General features: G+C 35.9%; 3 protein-coding genes across 3 annotated transcripts in view; 2 read left to right on the top strand and 1 right to left on the bottom strand.

Annotated features, from left to right (window-relative positions):
* Positions 1 to 7,216, top strand: part of LOC111517229 (uncharacterized) — a 31,916-nt gene extending 24,700 nt beyond the window's left edge. Inside the window, exons 19-28 of the mRNA XM_074175781.1 lie at positions 574 to 699; positions 752 to 845; positions 936 to 1,157; positions 2,003 to 2,109; positions 2,385 to 2,595; positions 2,717 to 2,897; positions 5,489 to 5,672; positions 6,259 to 6,524; positions 6,795 to 6,881; positions 6,935 to 7,216. Of these exons, the coding sequence (XP_074031882.1) occupies positions 574 to 699; positions 752 to 845; positions 936 to 1,157; positions 2,003 to 2,109; positions 2,385 to 2,595; positions 2,717 to 2,897; positions 5,489 to 5,672; positions 6,259 to 6,524; positions 6,795 to 6,881; positions 6,935 to 7,146 (1,690 nt within the window). The 3' untranslated portion in view covers positions 7,147 to 7,216. The remainder of the gene's footprint in view (positions 1 to 573; positions 700 to 751; positions 846 to 935; positions 1,158 to 2,002; positions 2,110 to 2,384; positions 2,596 to 2,716; positions 2,898 to 5,488; positions 5,673 to 6,258; positions 6,525 to 6,794; positions 6,882 to 6,934) is intronic.
* A 3,427-nt stretch (positions 7,217 to 10,643) lies between these two features.
* On the top strand, positions 10,644 to 17,711 carry LOC111517260 (ABC transporter G family member 23). Its single transcript, XM_074175780.1, has 13 exons — positions 10,644 to 11,081; positions 11,642 to 11,742; positions 12,236 to 12,395; positions 12,477 to 12,613; positions 12,756 to 12,881; positions 14,026 to 14,119; positions 14,175 to 14,396; positions 15,392 to 15,664; positions 15,731 to 15,908; positions 15,964 to 16,147; positions 16,826 to 17,091; positions 17,310 to 17,396; positions 17,453 to 17,711. The coding sequence occupies exons 2-13, from the start codon at positions 11,645 to 11,647 to the stop codon at positions 17,662 to 17,664; spliced, it is 2,037 nt and encodes a 678-aa protein (XP_074031881.1). The 5' UTR covers positions 10,644 to 11,081; positions 11,642 to 11,644; the 3' UTR covers positions 17,665 to 17,711.
* Positions 17,712 to 18,636: 925 nt separating this feature from the next.
* LOC111517259 (aprataxin and PNK-like factor) lies at positions 18,637 to 20,316 on the bottom strand. The gene is given in 2 exon segments (XM_023173342.2): positions 18,637 to 19,180; positions 19,183 to 20,316. Coding segments are annotated over 2 exon segments (1,404 nt in total). The 5' UTR covers positions 20,168 to 20,316; the 3' UTR covers positions 18,637 to 18,761.
* Between the last annotated feature and the right edge of the window lie 106 nt (positions 20,317 to 20,422).

Genomic DNA, 20,422 nt, shown 5'->3' with positions numbered 1-20,422 from the left:
GATTTCCTATAGATCTTTTGAGATTGAGGAAATAAGGAAAAGAGTAATTCAACACAAACCTGAATATAGTTTCTTCTATAAATAAACGGAATGGAGAAGAAAAAAATGGGAAGAAAGTCAGCGAAAGTGAAGACGAACAAGAAGAGAAAAAGCAAGGAGGAAAAAGAAACAGAAAGTCATGAAAGACATACAAAAGACACAAACAACAATTCATTTGGTGAAATCAATATAATGTATCAATACTATGCATTGAACGAAGCATCTGCATATATTGAATGCATCAGGAACAGACGCGTTGTACATGATATGCTGTTTCATGATTCTTTCAGGCATCGTGTAATGTAAGACATGCATAGTGTGTGGGACTTTGACTTGAAACAGCAAATTATTCAACAAACATATTTAATTTCTTTTTAACTTTTGTTGTAAGTATAAGATTGAATCCAGCTGAAGCAGTCCAAATTTTGTACTTGTTTCAATGAACCTCTTTGTTAGCATACTCATTACTACGAATTCATATTGTAGATATTCCTGAATGACTATGAACTTCTCTTCCAACGCAGATTTTTTTAGGTATATAGTTGACTGTAGTGGAGGTGAGAAAAGAAGAGTGTCCTTTGCCTCGGCAGTTATCCACAAACCAGAGTTGTTAATACTGGATGAACCAACGGTGGGAGTTGATCCACTTTTGAGGGAGAGGTTAGTTCATGTCAAACCCCCGAGGCTTTTTTCACATCTAGTTCTTTTTCAGAATATGGAACTATCTAGTCGATATGACGAAGAAACTAGGAACTTCTGTGATAATAACCACACACTATATTGAGGAATGTAGGCAGACTGATAAGGTAATGATACAGTTGTTAGATCAAGACATCCCTCTCCCACTTCAAAAAATGATCTGCTCTCAGCATCGTCACATCCATTCTTATTTCCAGATCTGTTTGTTGAGAGGGGGAATCATTTTGGCTCAAGAGAACCCGGATAGGCTTTTGGATTTTTACAATAGCCAAACATTAGAAGACGTTTTTCTGATGCTCAGTAAAGAGCAAGATGAGGGGAGACTCAGTGTAACGAGGGGAGACATGTTGACCCCACAAGACAATGAATCGATTGCCAGTGGAAAAGTCACCACTTTCGAAATCAATGACGGCCCCGAGGTAATGAGTTGCAGTAGGTATATAGTTACACTGCAAAGAGAAATCTTTTTTTTTCAGTTGGTGTGTTCGGTTTTCACAAAAACAATAGTATAAAATCATTTGTCTCTGCCATATTATTGAACTGAAATAGTCGAGGTAACATTGATTCCAAAAGATTCGTGAATGATCTCGACTTCGACTATCAACTGATTTGATTTATTTATTTTTGAAAACATGAAGACATGATTCGAAAACTTAAAAGGGAGAAAAATTAGTTGTGAATCGAAAACGGAACCCTGTGGAACTCCTATATTTATACCTATAAAATTTGAGTCCATGACTCTCAGCAAATTGTCTTCATTGTTCTACTACCTTGACATTTTATAAAGTATTTTAATATTTCTATGATTTATCCAACAGCACATAATGACTTCCTTTTTTTCAACCTGCACTATGCTTCAATCACACTATGCATATTTAATTCACTTCTTCGAAGTAATAGAAGTTCTAATTCTCGACACAGTCTGGTATATATACCACATTCGAACAGTCTTGTTCATTCTCGAAAAAATCAGTATTTTCACATTTACTTCTCAAATGACAAGTCAGATATCTGTCAGTGGCGGTTCCTTCATTTAATCTACGTATGGTAACAATAAATGTCTTCAGCTTAAATGTTAAATTTTACAGAATCAGGCTTCCATTGCCCTAAAAAGGTGTCGAAATATTTAAAATCTGTGTAGAAATGTTTGTAATATTTAAAGTGTTCAAGATATCATAATCGAAATGTAGATGCTGCTAGCATATTAAACTAGAATTCTTTTCAACAATAGTGAGGTAAATTTATGAGCTTCTTTCAATTTAAGATTCCTGATAAAAAACGAGGTGTCAAACAGGCAAATGGTTCAATTAGCAAACAGCGAATATCAGCAATGCTGGACAAGAATTGGAAACAATTTTATAGGAACAGAACGTAAGAAAGAAACCAATTATATCAGCTTTCATAACACTAGAAACAATTTCAATAAATTCAGGGTCATCCAAATTGTGTGTCGCAGTTGTAGATGAAACGCCAGGCATAAAAACATGCAGACACGGCGATCGAGCTAGAAAATATCTTTGACCAAAGTTCTGATAATGTTCACTTGATTTGGATCGGCCCACGTAATATTCGTTCTAAACCTAGAGGTTATTCAGTTTGAAATATTTATTCTCAAAGAAATAAAGACATGATCTCTTAATTTTCAGTGGCTTCCTTTTTTTTTTCTTCATTCCCCTGAGTCAAACCTTTTTCTGTCTGGCTGGGGTTGGTGGGAACGTGAAAAATATACCCTTGGGGATCGTCAATGATGAAGTTGAAGACTGCTCCATCGTTTCTAACTTTGACGATTCATCTTGCCGGTTCAGCAACATGAGCTGCCGGTTTTTGACACATCTAAATCACCCCATGATATCAAAGGTGAGTTAGTCCGAGAGAAACATCGATATTATGAGAATATAAAATGATAACGAAGTTTATTCTTTGACAAAACCCTGAATTGTGTGTGTATTCTTAACATGTTTCGATCGTTTCAACTCAGGTGAAATGTGACTCCTTGGAAGATGCGATAGAAAATGTAAGACGTGGGGTTACAGCAGGGGCTTTGTATATCCCAGAAAATTTCAGTAGTCTGGTTGAGCAAAGAATGGACACGGGACTAATTTTTGATGATGACGTTGTTGGTGATCTGAGTCAAGTTAAAGTTTGGATGGACATGTCAAGTGAGTATGTGATAATATATTTGGTTATAGTCTGATATAGCCCTTCTTTTGTTAGCGAAAATTTACAGCAGATGTTGAGGACGGGTAGCCAGATTTTGTTAACGTTAATTGACTCTTCTTTCTATTGAGGTTATTACTGTGTTTTTGAATTCCTAACGAGATAATATGAGTGCCTTCTTTGTTGAGAGCATTTTTGGTCACAGCTGATTTGTCCAAGTCGACAATTTATCTTGTGTTCAGGAAGACGAAGACTGTAAACTAACCCTCTGGTTGATAAATTATTTTTTTCTTGCTTCTGATAACGCACCGTATAGTCTATCCATTCCCAATTGGAACGGCAGCAAAAATAAGAGTACAGTCATAAACATTTCTTGCCTGTGGCCCTTAGTTGCCCAGAGAGTTAGTAAACGTGCTATCGAATGTAGTTGAGGAGTAAAGGCTCGGCTAGCTGGACTGGCTGAATACTAATTTTTTGTCCGTTTCACAATATTTATTCATCAGTGCCGTGTGTTCGTAGGGTTAGGTGAGGTAGTGAGTGGTTTTGCAAACCGATTTTTGAAATAAATTTCTAGAGATCAATTACCCCAACACCAAACTGATGTTTTTGCACTCGACGCGCGTTTCGCTAACAAGATTAGCTCTTCTGGAGAAGCAAATTGATACTGAATCTAAAGACAAAGATTAGCTGATTTTCATATTTTCACCAAAATCGGTTTAAACGATGATATTGGAATTAAAGACAAGGATTAGCTGTTTATATACCTGAAGATATACCAATTGATTAAAAAGCGGCAAATCAATTTGCAGGTAGCGGTTCCACTAGTTAATTACCGAAAAATCAATTAGGATAATCATCATTTAACAAAGTCCATATCGGACCAAAAAACTTTAGGTATATAAACAGCTAATCCTTGTCTTTAGTTCCAATCTCATCGTTTAAACCGATTTTTGTGAAAATCTTAGTGTTTTTGAGTACATGTTCAAGTTCAGCGAATAATTTTAAATATTCATGAATGCTTGAAGAAGGAAAACTGTCACACTTCACAGAATGCTATCGTGAATAGAATATGCGAAACTATCTCGTTCGACAGTTCTTCTAGTCATTAAAATAGGGGATGTCATTGACCATGCAATGAAACGAAAACAAAGGAATACAAAATTCGCAAACGTTGATGGTGCTACAAAAGATGTGATTCGGCGAACAATTTATGGTATATACCAAAAAAATGAAGTGCCAACCTTGGAAATGATTTGGTATAAATTACTCGACTATCCCGATTACAATTACAAATCTTTAGAAACTCTACAAGGTGTCTTATTGTCTTGTGGTTTCAAATATAAAAAATTGAACAATCGGATGGTTATAATGGATTCGACACGCATTGTTCAACTCCGACAAGAATATTTGAAGCGAATGAAAAGCTACCGAGAATCCAGCAGATATATAATCTACCTCGACGAAACTTGGTTCGACACCCATGATGTTGTCAAGTATGGCTGGGTAGACGAAACCAAGTATTGTGCTTTGAACACACCTTCTTCAAGGGGAAAACGTGTTATAATTTTGTATGCCGGGAATGAAAGTAGTTTCGTACCTAACGCTTTGCTTCTGTCTGCCAAAAATATAAAAGATTCGTCTGCTGATTTCCACGAAGATATGACTGCGGCTTTATTCGAAACCTGGTTCAGTAAGCAGCTTCTCCCAAATATTCCTCCAAACTCGGTTATTGTTATAGATAACGCTTCGTATCATTCTCGGTTATTGACTACAATACCAAACAATAACACAAAAAAGCAGATATTGTTGATTTCATGCGAAATCATGACATGGAAATACCCGTGAAGATTCCAACGAAAAAGGTATTACTGGCGACCATAAAACAACGTAATTTCAAAAAAGAGTACATTATTGATTCGATTTGTGAAACACGTGGTCATACTCTCTTACGTTTGCCTCCATACTATTCTGTTTTCAATCCAATTGAAATGGTTTGGGCCACAATGAAAGAAAACTTGCGGAAATGTAATCAGTCACCGACTTTGAATGCTGTAGTGCTTGACAATATAAGGCGAGTGGTGAATGAAGTAGGTAATAGTGATGTGTGGAAGAACTGTGTGGCCCACGTTATAAAAGAAGAGAACAAATATTATGTGCAAAGTCCCATAAATCCGATCGTTATTCAACCCGATGATGATTCCACCTCATCCGAATATAGCGAAGAAGAATTTTGATTTTTCTAGCAATTTTGTTGGCCTCTTTTATATATTTGACGAGAATTCGGTGTGATTATTTGTATTTTCATTGTATTTTAGAGTTTTCGACTCGGAAATGCACTACCTTAAATTTCGAAGTTTTTCATAATTACCCATGCTGGAAAAATTCAGTTGAGATAACTTTCTCATGGGGTGATCAATTGCTATGATTGTAAGAATAAGTAACTGAAAAATTACCACTGAAAAATAATATGCCGACGCCTATGTCGAGGCGGGAATTCCTTCTCTGTGCTGTTCCAATTGGTATTGCAAATACTATACAACAAATACCATAAACTCTAATTTTGTTATGTGCTCATGTACAAAATTAATTGCAGATATGGAAATAGGAGAGAGTGTAAAATATAAGCTGATAGAATTATTCAAGGATTTTCAAGTGTCAGTTTTGAAAGATTGTGGCTATCCACCAGAATTCGGAGACGTACCCATCAAAATGAACTTGATCTTTGGGCATGATCAAGAAGCCTTTACAGTATTCATGATTCCAGGTGTTATGATATCGTAAGTTGACCAAAATAATGTATCTTTCGATAGGGATGAATTTTGAATATGAAGAATAGTTATTAGAAAGATAGCAACACAGATAATATTACAGGGCCAACTATTATTCACGCAATAGATTTCCTTGGCAGATTTGGTCGATATAGAAACAAAATTAGAAAGACTACATATATTCTTTTCTGTCGTCCTCAGGTTGATACATATTTAAAAAACGTGTGATAATACTACGCTATCACAGTCATTGTAGGAATAGGCAGTATTTGGAAATAATGTTCTATAATCTTGGAAAATACATTATAATTACAACGTATATCATATTCCCACAAAAAAGTTCAATATAAAATGAAGACACTTCATTGTATAAGTTTAATATTCACATCAAAATACTTCATGTCGTCGCTTGTGACGTCACGTTCGAGTAAATAAAAAGTGTAATTCTAAACGAATAAGTGGAAAGTAAATTAAAGTAGCTTCAGACGCTTAAGAGAAATTATCCCACTTAAGATTGGTGCTAACTTTTGTCGAATTACCTAAGCCAATATCCGTCGTAGCAGTTTAATTCCTCTAAAATTGTATTGCTTTCCAGGATATTATTTCTGTTCGGATCGATAATCACCTGCCAAATTATCGTGACAGAGAGGGAGGAAGGAATTTGGGATCGATCCATAGTGGCAGGTGTGACATCCTTAGAAATCACAATCAGCCATCTTGTCTTGCAGGCATGTTTAGCGCTAATCCCCGTCATCGAGATTTTGTGTTTGATTTTCTGGATTTATCAGTATACCAACGTCGGTAGCTATTGGCTCTTGTTTCTGATCCTATATTTGACAGAATTGAGCGGAATGTGCTATGGTAAGTGTTGAAAAGAAGATGAAGAACGATATATAAGCTTATGTTGAAATCAGAACCTCGGAAAATTCTGTTGAAAATTTCCATTTACGTGAAACCTACAAAAAGTAAAATCCCCACAGTGGGTAGTACATTACATATTCCATTGTCCTGATAATGATGTCTACAAAATATTTTTCTCCTATCATAGTCCTTTAAACGCAAACGGTTGGTTTTTTCTGACTTTGTGAGGTCTAAATTTAATCCTTCTCAAAATGTTATGGCTATTTCTAGGATATCTTGTTTCCATCGTATCCAATGGGCACATAATGGCGACCCTGTTTCTTTGTGGCTCGATCAATACGATGATTTTAATATGCGGTGAGTATATTTTTTTTAAATACCTTTGATTGTTGAGCATTTGTTTTTTTCAGGTATGATATGGCCAGTAGAAGGGATGCATTCATTTCTTAGAATGTGTACAAAGTTCTTGCCTTTCACTTTTTCAATTGAGGCTACTAGAAATGTCATAAGAAAAGGTTGGACGATAGATAATTTACAAGTTTTTGATGGTATTCTTGTTGCTCTTCTGTGGATTGTTATTATCGCAGTGATTAGTGTATTTTTGATGAAGAGAGGACGATAGATGCGTATTTCTGGAAAAGCTGTATTTAATTCTTTACTTGACTTTCTAAATAAACTTATTTTGGTGCCAATATTTTTTTCCCGAACCAAACAACGAGAATGATATAAAAATCTGAATTTCAAAATGGAACATAACTTCGGAGAATAGTTCCTTTCAATTACGTGGTCTTTTGGAAAAATAAGGTGAATTTTCATTTTTCTCAAAAAATATTTAGTTATTCATCAATTTTTTTTTCACCAATAATTTTTATTAAAACAACGATAAAAATAAAATAAATACCACAATAAAAATTAATTGGCGCTCCGGGGCGACTTCATTGATTCCAGTGGCGCATTTGCTTTTTCAGCTGCAGGAAAACCCGGAAAAACCTGCAGCACCACATCATCTGAAGATCTTGATCTAACAATGTCCTCTCTCTCATAAAACAAAATGTAGGGTGTCTCCAGAGGCTCCAATAAATTCAATGCATCGCCAGAACACTTCGTGACACGACTATCGTCAAACTTAAACCAGTCCGTTTCGTCTTTGACCAAGGCGTAATAATGACCACATTCAACGCCAGAACCACAGTGAACAATGACTGCATGAATATTATAACAGTGGTCTGCTAGATTGAAATGTTCATCTATTTCGAACCTTCCAAAGAGTTTCTTGCTTCCGTTAGAGGTTGAGTCTTGTTTGAAAATCATCAGTGTTATTATTAGATTGACTAGTGCCTCAGCTATACTTGTTTCCCTTCAAAGTAGTCCCTCTCAGATACAATTCACTTATGCCAGTATTTTTCTCAATCTTTTCATGGGCCTCTTCAAACTTGGGAACAGGAAAAAGTATCAGGAACCAAATCTAGGGAATACGGTGGCATGATAACGGTGTTGTTTTTGGCCAAAAAAAAATCATCATCATCAATGATGATGGTGATCATTATTATTTTGCACTTGATAAATCACGAAACACGTGTCGCAGTTTTTATAAAACTCTTTACAGTGAAAATGGTACAGTGTGACCCATTTTTAATGGAAACACCGCCCTAAAATTTGAAGTTGTAAAACGATTTTAAATTTTTTTTTTTTGAAATGTCAAGTACTAAAAGGTCTACCTTGGGACAAAATTTGAAATGTTTATTAAAGTTCAGGGCATACTACGATATTTTTTCTTAGTCGAAAATCGGGATTTTTTATTAGCGATTTTTTTATTGAAAAAATCACTACGCCACTAGATTCAGAGTGGATTCAACTCAAAAATTGGAAAACTCACACAGCTAACAGTCACAAAAAACACCCTATATCAACAGATATAGCCACAAGAATATTTTTTTATGATTTCAACACTAAAGTACCGTCAGATAAAAAAAAAAAACAAATAGCGTAAATATTTTTAATGAAAATAACGGAGTTACATTCAAGTTTTCACGCAAATGGAGTAGTGTCATCACAGAATTGTCGCTATTGGGAAGCAGATAATCCTAACTCGGTAATAAACTGTAAAAGCCAGTATTCCCAAAAAATCAACGAATTATTGGTCCTTTCTTTTTTGAGGAAAACATTAATGCGCAGAGGTTTCTAGAATTGTTAAACACAGAGTTTTGGGACGCTATTCACGAGCTGCCAATCAATGAACGATCAAATTTAATTGTCCAGTTAGATGGGTGTTCAGTTCATTATGCCAGAGCTGTGAGGCAATGGCTTAACGGACATTTTCCAAACCGATGGATAGGCCGTGGTAGTCCGTTTATAGAGTGGCCACCCAGATCTCCAGACCTCACAGTTTTGAACTTTTTTTCTGGGGACTTCTCACACAAAAGATTTACAAAAACCGCTCAAGTGATAGAATTGAACTTTGTGCAAGAATTCGACAGTTATGTGCAGATATTAGCCCTCAAGAACTGAGGAACGTAATCAGAAACGTTCGTAAGTGCTACGTCACATGTATCGAAATACGTGGTGGATTAGTAGAGGCTACTAGAATATGAGTTAGAATTAATTGTTGCACTGAATCGATACATTTCAATAATTAGTTATTAGTTACGTTCATTAACATTTTTTGTTTCATTGTTAGTTGAATTGTGTGAATGTAATTCCGTTATTTTCATTAAAAATATTTACGCTATTTATTTTTTTTTTTCATCTGGCGGCACTTTATTGTTGAAATCATAAAAAAAAGATATATTGTGACTGTTAGCTGTGTGAGTTTTCGAATTTTTGAGTTGTCATAACTTTGTTAATAATGAATATTTTTCCATGAAATTTTGGTCACAACTATTTAGAGGCACTCTGAATCCAATGGCGTAGTGATTTTTTCAATAAAAAAATGGCTAATAAAAAATCCCGTAAATATCGTAGTATGCCCTGAAACTTAAATAAACATTTCAAATTTTGTCCCAAGGTAGACCTTTTAGTACTTGACATTAAAAAAAAAAATAAAATCGATTTACAACTTCAAATTTTGGGGGGGTGTTTCAATTAAAAATGGGTCACACTGTATTATATAAAGGTAATATCGGAAATGCATAATTATTTCATACTCATATAATTTGAGGATCTAAAAGATAAAACAATAAGATAAAACCAATTTAGGAAATGAAACATTATAACAGCTGTTATATAATTTTCTCAAATCGAATATATTCCGGTTATGAAAAGTAGGTGACTACCTACTTTTCATACATCATAAAATATACATATCGTTTGAGAAATTCATCGACATTTGATTCTCATTAATTCATTTTGTTCAGAACTTTCTGGTGATTGGAAAGTCAACAGAAAAAAACGGTTTTATTGTACTTCAATATGAGTTGCAATAAATTTCAGTTCGTTGTGTTCACTGAAGTGATTGCTGTCACTGTTGATATCAGCTAATGAAGAAACTGTGAGTATTATGAATATTTTAGCCCGATAAAAAGTAATTTACAGGAATGTGTATGTATGTGGGGGATGTTAAACGGCTACCTGCAAAATCTACTGAGTTTCTCTTTTTGTCTCCATGCTGGTAATTAGTGAGTGTTGAAACATTTCTTTCAGAGGTATTCCTTTTGGAAAGATAATAACGTCAAGTTGATTCACTTTCGAAAAACTTTTCTCCTTTCATTCGATACACCGAAATCTTTCGAAAAAGTAAAGTTTCCCAGGCCGTTTTGCGAAATTTATTTATACAAAGAACCTACCTGCATATTTCAAGATTCTAGGTTCAATAGCTTCGGCTGTACGTTAATATAAGAGTGTCAGTCAATCAATAGGTATCCACTTATACAATACTAGCTGTTCCCTGATGTTTTACCAGCGTTACCGTGAAAACCTACCTTATGTGTTATTCCAGGTCATGATTTCATTTCATTCCAATCCTTTCAGTTTTTTGGTGATGCTATTCAATGTTGTATAAGTGGGTACCTAATGACCGACTGTCACTCTTTTATTAACGTATAGACAAAGCTACGGAACTTAGAATCTTGAAATATGCAGGTAGGTTCTTTATATAGCGCAAATAAGCATCAACAACGGGAATCAGGAATTTCATACATAAAATGGTAAGATCTTCTTAATCTTTACCTCGTATCAGTTAAAACTTTGAGGGTTGTCCTTCCTATATGTAAGATAGCTCAACAGAAAACCCAATTTGAACCCCCCATTTTTGCGACAATTCAAACTACTAATATTTATATTCTATGACTGGAATATTCACAGAAATCGCTGCACTTTGTTATGCTTCACATTGATATGAATATGCAGCAGTAGCCAAATGATATAAATGCTATTTTTTATCGTTTGAAACGGCGTTTTGATATAGAATTATCCATGAGACGTGCAAAACGACCGAATTGAACAAAATAATTAGTATAACGTCCAACAAACACTTTCATTTTAGTCGTGTATATGTTTGTTACTCAAACCCAGAAAGTCAAAAATTTGGGGAGGCCAAGAAAGACCGAAAATTTTTAAAAGGTGAGAGTTTTATTCCATTTCGAAACATGCTTCAGTGAAAGCAGTAATTTTCTTTCTCAATCCACTGAATACTTCAAAATTATCTAAATTACACACTTTCATTTTGAGTAACCTTTGGAATATCGTTTAGAACTAGCTATTACATGTGACTTTCGTTTGAACTTCAGTATTTGTGTTTTCTCAATTATGTTATAAATGTTTTCATCCAAAGTTTCAGCCAAATCAAGTGAATATATTTATAATATTTTTTCCAACAAATGTTAGACGCGATTATTTGATTTGTACAACTTTCTCATTCATGAACAGATTGAAATAAAATCAAAAACACTTGAGATGTTGACAGTGGCCTACGGTGATTGTACTCTGGGCCAGAAATATTTTTATAAGTGGTACAAACTTTTCACAGAAGGTTGAGAAAATGTGAATAACGACGCAATTTTTCTTCTGGAATTGGGTAAAAATTAATTATGTAAACCATTGATAACTCATAGTGTTTCTTTATTGGTGTATTTTCATTATACTTTTATTGTTGAATATTTTTTTCTTTTTGATTTCTTTAGAAAATGGACAACTTTGCAGTTCACGTACGAAACGTAGTGAAAAGATATGGTAATAATCAAATACTCACAGGACTATCTATGACTGTAGAAAGAGGACAAATGTAAGTGAATAGACGAATACATAACAATCTAATAGTTGATTGTGAATTGGTCTTGAAACATTACATTTTAAATTATTTTCATATATTTGAATTCAGACCAAAAATGTGGAAAAAACAGTAACAATTCTTGGTAAAAAAATAAGTGTTGTTCTTTTGCTCCTCATATATAAACAAGCAAATTCAAATCAACTCAGTTTCAATTCGATGCTAGCTTTTTGCCTTTGTATTTCTTGAATATTTTGCCATCGATTATTTCTTTCTGTAACACTTGGAGTCGCGTTTTGTTATTTTCCACCAGAACAATGAACCATTTTTTATTACAACATTCATGTATCAAATTATCAACAGACCACTGTTGTTTATACTGTTTGCCAAAAGATTCAAATTGTTAAAACGCGGATTTTAAAAGTTAAGTGGCTCGAAATTTGCTAGTTTCATTTACATTCTGAATCTTGTACGGCTTCTCCTGAAGATGATTTCTTTATTGCTACAGCTATGGATTACTGGGTGCCAGCGGATGTGGAAAATCTACTTTGATGAGTAGCCTCGTTGGAATAAAAAAAGTTGATGCGGGCGAGATATGGGTTTTGGGCAAAACACCTGGAAAATGTGACATGGCTACTTTTGGAGCAAGAATAGGTTACATGCCTCAAGTTAGTATATTTCTAGAAAGTTGGGGAAATTTCGTCTAGACTCATTGCTAAAAACAAGTTGTTTGGTCCCATTTCTTTCAGGAAATGGCCCTAGTTGGAGAATTCACCGTAAAAGATTCGATATATTATTTCGGAAGGATATTTCACATGAAAGACAAAGTTATTGCGCAAAGATTTCGAGAAATGCAGATCCTACTCGAGCTTCCACCTGAAGATAGGTAAAACAATTCATGAAATATTTATTCTTCAAAGAAAGAACTCTAACAATCCTGTTTGTGAATAGTTCTAGAAGTAAAACGACATTGAGCAGATAGATACGAAACTTGCTAGCAAAATGTATTTCAAATATCCACTTTTTAGATTTCTGAGAGATTGCAGTGGTGGTGAACAAAGAAGGGTTTCTTTTGCCGTTGCCCTCGTTCACAAACCGGAACTTTTGATCATGGATGAACCTACCGTTGGAGTTGAACCTCTAATGAGATTCAGGTGAGAATAAAGTTTCACAAGAAAATCTGATAGTTTGAAACACAGAGATGAAAAGTTCCGGGCATAAGAAAGAAAACGCGTTTTTTTGTTCAAAATTGGCTTTATTCATCAACGTAATCTCCATATCAAGAGCAACACAATATTTCCAGCGCCAATCTAAGATTTCAATACCACTTTTGTAAAACGATTTATCTTCTGCCTCAAAATAGGCCTTAGTTTCAGCAATAACCTCTTCATTTCTTACTGGTGAGTTTTTTTGAGGTCTGCGAACAGCAGTAGTCGCTAGGAGCCAAATCTGGCGAATACAGTGGATGTGGGAGCAACAAATGCTTTTTCTTTGCCATAAACGGCCGTTTCTTTGCAATTTCGACCTGCAAACGTAACAATAACATTCACTGTTGATGGTATTTCCCGTCTCAAGGTAGTCGATGAATATTACACTAAGCACATCCCAAAATACCGAGGTCATACCCTTTCCAGCCGATTGTTGTGCTTTCCGGCGCTTTGGACGAGGTTGACCGGTTGCTTTCAACTCAGATGATGATCATTTTGGATCCGGAATGAAGTGATGGATCCATGTTTCATTCATTGTCACATATCAACGCAATAATTTCGGTTTGTTATGTTTAAACATGGCCAAACACTGCTCAGAATGATCAATACGTTCTTGTTTTTGGTCAACAGCGAGCTCACGCGGCACCCATTCAAAACGAATTTGTGGATCTTTTTTTATGTTTTCTGATATTACTGCCTCATTTGGACATCCACTACGTTCGTCATCATTGGTGTCTCTACGTTTCAAGTCAGCAAACCAACGTTTAATTATTGTTTCTGATGGAGCAGAGTCCTTATCATACTTTTCAAGCCATGGTTTTGCTTGTTTTTGGTCCATTGTTTTGAAAATAACAGAAGTAAGTATCACTCTTAGCACAACAACTCACAAACTTAGGAGTTGGATGTCATGAACTTTCAACAGCTTTCTTTCGAAGGTTAGTACTAACTGAAAAGCGATGAATTCAATACGACTAGCGCTATCTATGTGTTAAGCTCGAGACTTTTCAGCCCAGGTAGTATTTCTAAGAAGTCTGGCCAATCCTGCTATTATATGGGCTGAATATTACTCCAGAAAACATTCTTGTTATAGGATATGGAAACACCTCATAGAAATCACAAGGACTGAGAATATATCGATAATTTTGACCACCCACTACTTGGAAGAGTGTCGAGAAGCTGACAAGGTGAACAAGCTACTCAACTTATTTTCTGAATTCCCTTTTGAAGATAATTTTTCAGATTGGGTTGATACGAAATGGTAAGCTTCTTGCAGAAGATTCCCCAAACGAAATACTGAGGATGTTCAACTGCAAAACGCTGGAGGAAGCATTTCTTATATTGTCCAGAAATCAAGAAAAACAAGCGACGAAAAAGTCCGATATCTGTCAGAATCACAATGAGAATATTATGGATGTGGTGTGTTATAAAAAAGATTCAGAAGAGGAATACCCTGCATCTGTCGTGAGTATTATTTCTTAAAGAAACTACACTAAAAACTGATTTGAAAATATTTTCACAGCCCAAGTTAGTGAACTGAAAACAAAATAGCAGGAAAACTCTAATTTGGAATCTTACCCAAGTACACAAATTTTGAAAAACTCAACGTTTCTAGTCTCGTGAAGTACACCAGTAATTTTTAAACTCCTCAACCCTTACAGTTATACTTGTATCCAAAAAGAACAAGTCGAATGTTCCTTGTTGCACCACGACAATTTGAACCAACTGAAATAAACTGAACTTCGAAATCATGGCTCTCCAGCTTCTTTAAAGACCGCTCCTCACATCGAGGTTTTTCTTAAAGTTGCATCCACCATCAACGTTGATTTTTCAAGGGATCGTCATTGTCCCCAACCCTTTTTCAATTATACATCAACGCTCTATTGGAAAAGACTAACAATTCAATATAATTGATTTGTTGAGCACTGTAGACTTTAATCTTATTTCCATATCCGCTGCCAATGCACTTCTTCGACAACAATTTTGTCCCAACAAAGATCTTAATGAAATTCAATACTGAAAAAGCACAGAAACAGAAAGTGAATATTATAAAACCTCCTTGAACATTCTGTGAGTGGATTGCTATATTGGGTTCCACTAGGTTTGCAAACCTTGTATTTTATTGCTGGACTAACTATTTCTATTATTTATTGTCTTCGTCCTACTTTTTCTGCATCTCTTGTTGTAATATTTCTCAACAATTCATCATATTCCAGAATTCTGCTCACCTGCAAATTCTCTTGTTCAGATTGTACAAAGAATATATCAACTACCATTCCCACTTTCTTTAGAACATTCAGCATCATTACTGAGCATTTATGATGAGAAACTGTTTTAGACATTGGCTGGAAAAATAGGAAACAGCATCCTGAATACGAATCGACTTTTGGCTTTGATGGACAAGAACTGGAAGCAATTCTACAGAAACCCCTTGTAAGTTTGAAACAAAACTATAACAGGCATTGCTGGTAATTGAAACTTTTCCTCAGCAACTGTTTTTCTTGGTGCTGCTGCCGGTAATCCAGCAAGTCGTGTTCATGAAAACTCTTGGGCGAGATGTGATGAACATACCTCTGGGAATTGTTAATGACGAAATAGTTCCTGGTGGATGCTTGCATTATTCAGCAAACAGTTCGGTGATAATGTCGGGCTACCGAGAAGACCCTCTATGCCATTTTCATGACATCAGTTGCAGGTTCTTGGGTTATTTGGATCATCCGATGATAAGCAAGGTAGAAAAGCCTTTGGGATATTTTGATTCAGTATGAAATGTATTCTTCTATTTACTTTTTTCTCAGGTGTACTACGACAGAGTTGAAGACGCCCATGAGGACACAGAACGTGGTTTGATAATCGGTTTCGTGTACTTTCCAGCAAACTTCAGCGAAAGCCTTGAAAAACGCATGTGGATGGATTGGACTACGAGTGACAACGTTCTGGATTCCAGCCAGGTCAAAGTTTGGCTCGATCTGTCCAGTAAGCAACATACTGTTTCTGCGAAACAAAGGTCGTTATCCCATGATTTGTTTAGGTCTTCGTGTGGGTGGAGAGGTGCAAATGAGGCTCCAACAAATCTTTCTACAGTTTCAGAAGTCTCTTTATATCGATTGTGGGTTGCCAGAAAAATTGAGTGGGGTACCTTTGAATATGGATTTCATACACGGGTGGAAAGGAGAGGAGCAAATAGTGAATATGCTACCCAGTGGACTGGTAACGTAAGTCAAACAACTCTTGCAAAGAGGGTTCTCAATAACCGATTTTGATGGATTCAGTACCACCTTTTTTTGACACCAAGCAATGGCATGTAGTTGTATTATCCGCATATGCTGTAGAAGTTTCACATTCTGATTTTTTAACTACGTTCATGACGCTCTCTCTCTACTAAAGGCTATCGTGGTAATTTGTTATCGTGAATGCTCTCTTTTATGAATTCTAGAACGATTTCTGGTTTCTTTGGGCTCCATTTTGGGACCGATAATATTTTTTTTATAAATTAATGGCTCAACCCTTTATGGTCATGAATTGTGTGATACACAACCTCCACAATATACTTCATATCTTTAAGAAAAAGGAATTTTAACAAAACATTTCAAAAATCTGAAATCAAATTAAGTCTGATGACTGTGTCGAGGTGAGACACATACGTACAATCTCTCCCATCGTACCTACACAATAGGTTATAGTCGATTGATTTCAATGTGGTCCAGCTGCTATGTCCGTCGTGGTATTAGCCGGAAAAATACTTGTTTTCCGGGAACCTAGGCACGTAGGGAGAGATGGATGTTTCAAACTGCTTATTTTTATATATGTAAACCCTTTTATAAACATTTACTGTAGATTGATTCAAAAAGTAAGTATAATATCCCTTTGTACAGTGTTCTTTCATATTCTAGAACAATTTTCTTTCTGGGTGCCATCATGACTTCGCACGTGGTGGTCAAAGAAAGACAGGAAGGGATCTGGGATCGATCTATAGTAGCTGGAGTAACTTCGTTGGAAATCCTCACCACTCATTTCATCTTGTTGGGTTCTTTATCAATCATCCAAACACTCGGTATGTTCCTTGTGACGTATATAATATACCAGCAGGAGTACGTCGGGAGTTTAATCCTCATGATGATCATAGTTTACTTGCAAGCAATCGGTGGAATGAGTCTTGGTAAGTGGGTACATTTAATTTTGGAACATTTGAATTTTTATGTTCACCAATAGTTTCTGATACAACTCTGATGTCTTGAACAAATAGTATTGGTGCAATAAATGAATCTAAGAGTTCTAGTTTGATAGTTTTGAACCGTATATCCATGAAGGATAACTTCTCAGCTCACATGATCTGAATTATGGCGATTACGAGCCGTGATATGATTTTGGTTTCAGGGTTTTTGGTGTCTGTTATTTCCACTGATCATACAATGGCCACAATTTCCGTTTCCGGCATTTTCTTTCCCATGATGATGTTAAACGGTGGGTTCCATTTCCAACGGCAATTTTAGAAATGCAAAATTTCTTGTCTTTTTCAGGTCTACTCTGGCCCATTCAAGGAATGCCCTACGTTCTGGCTTCAATTGCGAGGTGCCTCCCATTCACTCTCGCAACAGAATCATTGAGGAACGTCTCCAAGAAAGGATGGCCTTTAAGCGATTTCAAAGTGTTCAACGGTATCATAATCAGCACTGTGTGGACCATAGTGTTCGGACTTTTGAGTGTGTATTTGATGAGGAAGCGGTCTTGAATTGTTTATTTCATTTCGTTAATTAAACCTCTTTTCTTCTCAAGAAACTTTTTGCTTTTTTTCAGAGACAATTGAAAATATAGATTTTGCTGATAACGCACCCAGAAGAGCGCACCTGTAGGATGTTATATCTTACATTTATTTTTATTTTGAAAATATTTATGCTATACCGCCATCTCTTAGTCGATAGCCCCACTGAACTCACACAACTGCTCTCTAGATGAAAACTGCAAAATCACAGGTTTCTTTTTATACGGTCAACTCAGAGCCTTGAGCTTCCCTCCACGAGATGGCGTACATTTTTTTCTGGAGAAAAATAGGTTTGCTTGAGAATGTACAGAGCAAGATCTGGACATATCTGGAGGTGCAGTATTCAAAATTGCAATCGGTTTCTGCCTATATTTAAGGATTCAACAAAAAACACGTATTTTCATTTTTTTGTCGATTCAAGAAAGTGACCCTTTTGTTATTTAGCGTGAACGATAGATAATAGATTTCCCTGAAAATGCATATGGTTCTTTGAGTATCTCAACTTCTGTAAGTGAATACTGAACTATTGAATAGGAAAGAAGTTTCTACAATTTTGGTAGATTCAAGAAATAATCTTTTTTTCCCGGGTGAAATACAAATATAGCAATCATTGAAAATGCACACGAGAAAGATCCCTACATACAAAATCTGAAACTACATTCGGTTTTGTAATAATTTCAAAAAATTATTAAATTATTTCTATTTTTGAAACGATTGTTATTTCGATAGTAACGCCATCTATTGACATGCCATGATAACTCTTAAGTTGCAAACCGTGAATTACAGGTTTCATTTTAATGGTTAGTTCTAAAGTTCAGCTTCTCGCAACGAGATGGTGCCATCAACAAAATATAGATGTTTTCTTGAAAACTAATGAGAAGCATATAAATAATATCTAAGAAACGGAAAGAAATAGTGACTCTTTGCAATGAAATTCCTACCAAGTTTATAAAAACAATATATTTTTCAAAAACTGAATGGTTCAATAACAACAAATATTCATTTCATGGATTTTTGTAATATAATAAACATATATGTGATGAATAAGGATAATAAAATATTCTGTTCTACGTTTTTCTCTTCTTCTTTCCTTTGGTAAACTTTTTCGCTTCCTTCAACAACCTTTTTCTCTCTTGGCTCTCTTCATCCATGGCTTGGGAATCTTCCCAGTCCGTGGTGTCATCACCGTCATCATCTTCAGACAGTTCAAAGTCGTCGCTGCTGGCATCATTCAAGAAAGGGTCGTCGTAGTCATAGTCATCTTCTGGAGTTTCATTGAACTTCACCTTCTGGGCAGCCTTTCTCTTCTTTCTCTTTCCAGTATCTTTATCATCATCTTTATTGCTATGTTCGCTATCAGAAGAATTCTCACTTTTCTTCTGAGGTGGCTGCTTTGGTGGTGCAGGCTTTCTGATTGAAGGCGGAGCAGAGTGTTTGTATACCCGTCTATGGTCCACGTTCGTTCGGTAACAAGCAGAGCCGAAGGGCATAAAGGACGATCATCCGCAGGGTCACTGTCATAGTCGTCATCACCCGGATGACTGATGGCAGCTCGATGTGCTGGATTCTTTCTATAACAGTTAGCTCCATACCAACAACGGTCTCTTCGCACTTTTGGCTTGTCGGTACTGACGCTGGGTTCTTCTTGATTTGTACTTTCATCATCTGAACCGCCATGGGTTTTAGTAATGTCAACATCCTCCACTATTGACGGTTTTTCTATTTTACCTGAAGCTTTCTCTGACTCTTCTCCAGCATCAGAATAGTCCACTTCTTTCCTTGATTGACCCACCGCTTCACTACCATTTTCCCCTTTAGCCGACTCTTTGGCCAGAGCTGAATCAGTTTCTTCAGTTTTTCTCGTGAGTAGCTCTGAAAAGTCCATGCTATCATTTGACTTATCCTCAGCAGCAATGTTTTCTGTATTGGTCCCAAAATCCTGCTCTACGATATTTTCCAGATTGCTCAACAGCAGAGAAGGATTTATTTTGGCTTCTTCAGCATGTAGTGATGTATTTAGTAATAGACTGACATTCTGTAAGCAAGAATTGGGTGCCTTCGTAACCTCACTTTCTTCAGTTGTGTTAGCCTTACACACCTTTTCAAACTCCTGGAGAATTTGTGTCCTGGTGGATTCAGAATTGACCCCTTCTGATGACAACCTCACCTTGAACCAGTAGGAGTCTGCGAGCAGAGCGAATCGGTCACCATCATTTAAGTTAACGCTTTCGTCCTTTTTCAGGAGAACTATGCAATTTCCTCTGGCCGCTTTGTAAAAACAAGGGTTAACATGAAGAGATTTTAGAGTGACTGCTTCATCTGTGATTATTAATATAGCGTGGTGTCTGGATACTCTTTTGTCGGTGCAATTCAATATTCCATCTCTTCCTATGTGATGCTCTCCATTCCGGAGCGAAGATACAGCCTTAGTTTGGTTTACATCTTCGAGTTTGTAAATATTCAGCACAGTCATGATAAAGCAGCAAAAAAAATGCAAAATTTAAAATTGAAGACTGAATCATGAGTGTATAACAGACTGAAGTAAGAGTAAAGTATCAAGAATTTTCATTGTTATCAAACAAAAAATCACAACAAACAGAAAATGAAATTAGAATGGGGTGAGGTTATGTTTGGAAACATAAATTTATAGTAAGCTGTAAGTTATGGAAACAAAATGTCATTTAGACTAGTGACAGAGAGATGGCAGAGCCAGTTTTTTATCAGTGCT

This window comes from Leptinotarsa decemlineata, unplaced genomic scaffold (genome assembly GCF_025532065.1).
Source record: "Leptinotarsa decemlineata unplaced genomic scaffold, Ldec_3_MD MMD2_tig00001064_RagTag_RagTag, whole genome shotgun sequence".
NCBI classification, from domain to species: Eukaryota; Metazoa; Arthropoda; class Insecta; order Coleoptera; family Chrysomelidae; genus Leptinotarsa; species Leptinotarsa decemlineata.
Note: the sequence above shows the minus strand (reverse complement) of the source record. Positions and strands in the feature narration are given on the sequence as shown.